This window comes from Cynocephalus volans, chromosome 16 (assembly GCF_027409185.1).
Source record: "Cynocephalus volans isolate mCynVol1 chromosome 16, mCynVol1.pri, whole genome shotgun sequence".
In the NCBI taxonomy this organism is placed as follows: Eukaryota; Metazoa; Chordata; class Mammalia; order Dermoptera; family Cynocephalidae; genus Cynocephalus; species Cynocephalus volans.
In genome coordinates, this window is record NC_084475.1 from 16,460,889 (window position 1) to 16,467,055 (window position 6,167).

At 57.5% G+C, this 6,167-nt stretch overlaps 1 protein-coding gene across 1 annotated transcript; it reads right to left on the minus strand.

Moving 5' to 3' along the window:
- Positions 1–582: 582 nt before the first annotated feature.
- Positions 583–5,768, minus strand: MRPL38 (mitochondrial ribosomal protein L38). The gene is made up of 9 exons (XM_063080916.1): positions 5,504–5,768; positions 5,229–5,408; positions 3,791–3,925; positions 3,503–3,711; positions 2,950–3,022; positions 2,749–2,794; positions 1,435–1,593; positions 1,081–1,217; positions 583–903 (listed from the first exon to the last, which is right to left on the minus strand). Exons 1-9 carry the CDS (start codon positions 5,568–5,570, stop codon positions 767–769), a joined length of 1,143 nt encoding a protein of 380 aa, XP_062936986.1. The 5' UTR covers positions 5,571–5,768; the 3' UTR covers positions 583–766.
- Between the last annotated feature and the right edge of the window lie 399 nt (positions 5,769–6,167).

A 6,167-nucleotide genomic window follows, 5' to 3' on the forward strand; every position in this document is an offset into this window, starting at 1 on the left:
TCCCAGGAGAGTTAACTCCTTTCTAACCAAGCTGGCCTGATTTTGAGGCAGAAAGCACCCTCACTGCAGTGCAGATTGCATCCCCTGGGTAGTGATACATGAAGTTTGTCTTTCTGGAAAAGGCACACACATCGCCCCTTGATGTGCTACTAGCCAGCCTTCTCCTTTAGGGTGGGGGATAACACCTAACTATCCAGCGAGGGTCCTGGGGCTTTCTGGCCTGTAGCAGGAACTGTACTAGACATCTCTTGAGACAGTCGTCACCCCACCTGACAGGGCTTCTTATCCCAAGCATTCCGGTGGGGCCAGGAGCCTGCCACCGCACAGAGCACCAGGCAGAGGGGCCAGTGCTCAGGGCTGGCAGATCTTCAAGGGGCTTGTGGGACTGGCCAAGGTCCATTGCTTGCTTTCTTCAGTGGCTGTCTTCTTCAGCCACGGGGATCAGAGGGCCCCTGACACCCTCAGGAGGCAGAGGTGAGGTGTAACCTCCTGGGGTAGGAGGGAGCCCTCTTCCCACCCATGAAGCAATACAGCTCCAGCAGGGGGACTCTGGCTGCTCCTGGAACACACACCCAGACCAGCTACAGCCAAAGTCATCTTTATTCACATCCCCCACCCCTGTCACTGGAAAGTCCCCTTCACTCTAAGCCCTGGGCTGGATGGGAGGGGTCCAATGAGGGGCTGCTTTGGGTGGGGCCCAGAAACCCCAGCTTGGCCCTCTGGAGCCGTCTTTACTGTTCCTCCGAGGTGGGTGCACTCTGGCCCCTCAGTAGATGCCATAGGTGGGCTCATGACTGTCCCTGTACCGGTCCAGGTAGCGCAGGGGCTGCCGGTGGGGGAAGCGCTTCTGCTTGGGGTGGTAAGGGGGCGGCCGCACAAACTCAAACACGGGCTCCCGCATGTCTGCAAGAGTGAGGGGTGTGGGGTGGACTCCTGCTGGACCGAGCCTTTCCTCCCTTGTCTGCCCACCTGAGGGGACTGCCCACCTGAGGAGCGACATGCCTGCTGGTGGCCCTCTCTTAACAGAGCTCCGCCCTGGCAAGCCCAAGCCCCCGCCCCCCAGCCTCACTCTGCCCTTACCCAGAAGCTGGTGAAAGATGTGGGTGACCGACTCATCCCAGCGGCACTGGAAGAAGGCCAGGCCAGCTGGAGTCATGGCTTCTTGGTGTTTCTTGTAGAAATCAAAAGTGTGGAAGGTCCGCTGGGCCAGCTGGTAGCTGTGAGAACACCGAGAACTTGTGGGGGCAGGGAGAGGGCCGCCAGAGCCCCCACCCCCTCCAGCCCACAGGCGATCCTGAGAAGCCCCTTAGGGTCTGCCCAGCATACTGCTCTTCTGCCAGTCTCAAGGCCTAGGTCAGGTGGAGAACTGGGCAAGAGCGACCATTTGGTGGGGCTAGACTGAGGCCTGGCCAACGTGTGGGGGGTGGAGGTTACCAGGGTGAGGGGCGGGCGTCCTCGGAGAAGTCAACTGGCTTGTCCTGCTTGAAGAGCAGGAAGGCTAAGCGGTGGAAGCCGGAGCCTCGGGCGGGGAAGGGGGGTAGGTAGGAACACGTCTCCTGTCCTTCAGCCACTCTGTTGCCTGGGATGTTGGTTCTGGTAGGAGGAAAGTATCCATTCACTGTCACTAGAGGGGGGCGACAGGAGTGTCCCCCCATGTACACCTAGAGGCTGATAAATTCCCTGGGAGGCTAGACCCTGAATGATTTCTATCATATGATAAAGTAGGAGACCGAGCTCTACCTCCTAGAGCAGGAGGGCTCACAGTGAGGCTGTGGACAGAGTTCCTGAGACTGTCAGGATGACAGCAAGGCCTGGTGACTAGGCCCTGGCGTCGCCAAAGTCCTTCAGGCTAGAAAGCCACGCCATTTGGGGGCTGCTTCTCTTTCCATTTCTGGAATGCTCTTGAGTGAGTCTCGTCAAAGAGCGTTTGCCCAGCCTGGCACTGTACCTGCCCCAAGCTTCCCAGAGGGTCCTACTGCACAGGTTGGTAACTGCAGTTGAATAAAAACAACAGAACCAAGGGCCGGCCTGTGGCTCACTTGGGAGAGTGTGGTGCTGATAACACCAAGGCCACGGGTTCGGATCCTGTATAGGGATGGCCGGTTAGCTCACTGGTTGAGCGTGGTGCTGACAATACCAAGCCAAGGGTTGAGATCCCCTTACTGGTCATCTTTTAAGAAAAAACAACAACAACAACAAAAAAAACTGAACAGAACTAGCCTCCTGGGCACTGGCCCCAATTACCCAGAAGTCCCAAAGCTGGGGTCTGATCTTTGCCCCCTGACCTGGTGCTCAGAATCAAAAGCCACTAAGAAAACAAAAGGCAGCCCAGCCTGGGGGCTATGGGGACTGTCCAGGGAGGGAACACCCAGTGATCCCTTGGAGAGATGTCACAGCTGCCCAAGGCCTCTCAGGGTCCTTTTCCCATCTGTCACAGTGTCCCTCAGGGTGAGGAAGGTATGTGGTGACATCATCCCAGTTTTACAGGTGAGTAAATGAGTTCAGAGAGATGAAGAGGCTGCGCGGACTGGCCAAGGCCCCACTGCTTGCTTCTTTTTCTGTACCTGTCTTGGTATACACCTGGACATCAGGAGGCAGAGGTGAGGGGTCTCCTCCTGTGGTGGGAGGTTAATTCAAAAGCCCATTGTTAACCCATGGTGGAGCCAAGACTGAGATTCTGGTGCAGCTCTCTGCAGGCTCGCAGGGCCTCCTCGCACACCTCTGACCCATTCCGCCCCAGATACTCACACCAGCCAGTGGATGTACTCGGCATCTGGCTCCAGTAAGTGTCCATCTGCACACAAACACACCCCACTGACCACAGGCCCTGCCGTCCCCTCCCTTAGGAGGAGCGGGGGCTGGAGCTCTCCACTGGCCCCTCCCCCAATCCTTCAAGGCCCTGGCTCAAGGGAAGGAAGGCAGGCAGCCTGGTGAGTCCCAAACACCTACCCAAGTTGGTGAGCAGCAGAGTCCACAGGGAGCCCTCATCTGCCTCATAAGTCACCTCTGGGGCCTGGGCAGCCTGGCAGGGAGAGAACAGGGGAACTGTCAACCCCCACCAGGGACAGACAAGCTGCTGCAAACAAGAATTTCTTTCTGGAGGCCTGGAGCCTGAGGGAGCCTCAGAGAAGGGAGAGCCCACCCTGATTCAAATGCCCTTGACAGCCCCTCACAGGGGCAGATAGGCAAAGACATGCTCATAGAAGGAACAGGAACCCTGAAGAGCTGCCTGTCCAGAGAGCTGAACCACGAAAAGGGCCACATGTCAAGAGACGGGCTGGGAAGACACTCCAAAGATAGTGGGCCAGCCACGGGAATGTGCAAAGGTGGAGCTTTTTTCCCCTTTGTTTTGTATTATTTTCTTGTAATCTGTCATGGTGTTGTTTCCCAGGAAATCAAAAATAGAGAACACCAAAACCCCAAACCCAGGAGCTGTCTGTGGTGCTGTGATGGGCTATGTCTGTGTGCACATGGGGCATGGAGGGCACAAGCAAACAATTACCTCTGTCGGAGTCACCTCATTGCCATGGTACACGGGCATCAGGTCCTCCTCACCCACAGCGTAGGCCACGTGCAGGGGGACACGGGGCACAAAGGTGGCCCCGTGGAACAGGTCTCGGTAGAGGCCGTAGTACTCAGCTAGACGCTGCTTGTGGTAGGGGCCACAGGTGCTCTCCCACTCGGCCCGCATGGCCTCGAGCGGAATGCTGGCTGGGAAGGAACAATGCCTGTTGAGATGCAGGGTGGGGGCAGAGCCACACCCAGGGCGCTCTCCCCTGGGAGGGCTTACCTGTGCGGAGGCGGGCGGCCCGCTCCTCTTCTTCATTGGCCCGCAGCTCCCGGCGGAACTGTTTTCGTTCCAGTAGCTGTTGCGTCCGGCAGATCTTGGGTGGAGGCAGCCCAATGTCAATCTTGTCTTTGGGATCTGGATAGGGAAGACATGTTGGAAGAAGCAGGCCCAAGTCTTCCTGGCTAAACCGCTTGTCCCTACCTAGTCCTCTCACTCTGCTCTCCAATCTTTCTCTCTGAGTCACAAAACTAAAACATCCAGTGCGCTCTGCTTCCCAGACCTGAGCACGGTCCAGGTTCTGATCCTCAAACCAGTCTTACACTGTCTTGTCTAGGTCATGGGAAATCAAAGCAGGTGGTCCCCCCAATCATAGTTGGGATCACCTCCAAGCCTTCACAGCTGGCCATGGACACACACCTGTGTTCTGGGTGGAATGAATAGCTAAAGCTAGAAAGACTTGAAGTGTTTCTCACTCAGTAATGAACAGAGAAACCATACAAATCACCCAGGAAGTTTGCTAAAATTCAGATGCTGATTCAGCAGTCAGCGTGAGGCCTGAGATTCTGCATTTCTACAAGTTCCTAGGTAATGTCTGTGCTGCTGGTCCTGGAACATGCTTTGAGTAGCAAGGCCCTAGAAAACTGTCAATCCAACACCTTCCTCCATGTACATCAGACAACAACACTAATGACTAACATGTATTGAACCCTCATCAGGCATGGCATTGGCCTAAGAATTTCAATGGACTGTATCCTTGAATTTTGTGACAAAGACACAACTGATTTATTTTACAGTTGAAGAAACTGAAACTCAGGGACGTCACCCATAAGTTTAGCTGGGATTTAAATCTGGTTATTTAGATTCCATGCTTGTGCATAAAAACTGCTTCTATGAATGCTTTCCAAAAGAGTGTACTCTGTAAGTTTCTCAAAGATTGAGTCCCTGAGTCACCTTGCCTAGGACTTTAACTTCATTCAGCAATGTATTGCACACCTATGTGCCAGGCACTGTGTTGGGTGCAAGGATCCAGTGGTGGGCAAGACAGGCAGGATCCCTGCTTGCAGGGCGCTCACAGTCTGGGGGAGGCAGCGAGAAGAGAGAGTACAAGGTGGCCTGGGCTACATACAGAGTATTTTAGGAGCACAGAGGGACGCCCCAACCCGGAATGGGGGTGGGGATCAGGGAAGGATTTAAGGAGGTATTTTAGGGGCTGGAACTCTAACAGTGGGGGAGGTAGCTCTAATAGTGGGGGGAGGGAAAAGTAGAGGGAGCAAAGGGTGCGAAAACTCCTGGTGGGGCTGCAGGCAGGCCCTGCCCTGCCCCCGGCGAACACGGGGGCGCCGGCAACCTCGTGCAGTTGCAGTGCCCGGGGAAATGCCAGCGGGCCCCCTCGAGTTCCGAGGCCGGTGCCCTTCGCCCTGCCCCGGTCGCCCCGCACCTGTCTCCTCCCCGAAATGCTGCCGGTAGGTTCGCCACCAGTGCGGGGCCCGCGCCTCCTGCTCCGCCCGGCGCCGGTAGCGGTCGAAGCTCCGGTACTTCTCCAGCCGCTCCAGGTCGCTCACGTCGATATCCGCGTTGGGCATCGGCCCCAGCGGGGCGCTGCGGCGGCTCAGGGCGGCTGTGGGCAGAGAACGGGACGTGAGGCCGGCTCGGCCCCAGCCCCAAGGCTCGGTCTATGGGGCCCTCCAAGGGCTCCCGCGCCGGGCCTCTCACCCGAGGTGCTGAAGCCCCGCCACCGCCGGCTTCCGTACAGCGCCGCTCGCCACCAGGGCGCCGCCATCTTCCCTCAGCCGCCGCCAGGACCCGGGCAGAGGTGGCCGGCGCAGTGCCTGAGCGCCCCGCGCAGGCGCCGCCCCGGGGCCGCGTCCGCCGTCGGGTCCGGGTCACCTCCTTCCGCCTGGGTCAGAGGTGGCGGCCGCTGCGGGCGCCCCGGCTCCGGAAGTGCCCGGAGGACGGCGGGGCGCAGCTGCAAGCCGTCCGGGGCCCTGACCGCCGCCGGGGCGCAGCTGCAAGCGGTCCGGGGCCCTGACCGCCGCCGGCCAGCAGGGGGCGCCGCGGCGCGGGCACGGGTGGGGAAAGGGGTATGGGCGTAAATTCTGGGATCACACGAATTGGGTTTAAATTCCAGATTGTGACTTTCCCATCGCCTTTGTAGTTTCCTCATTTGGGAAGAAAGCAGGTATTAATAGTGCTTACCTCATGAGGTTGTTAGAAGGGAGACATGAGTTAACATATAGAAAATGGTGGGTGTGTTAGGTCTTGATCAGCTCCAGTTTACTGTTACCCACACAAATGCGTAAGTGACCTGGTTGAGACACATGGGATCATGTCTGTGCCAGGGCTCTGCATTGCTCTTGGGGTGCAGTTTTAACAGGGT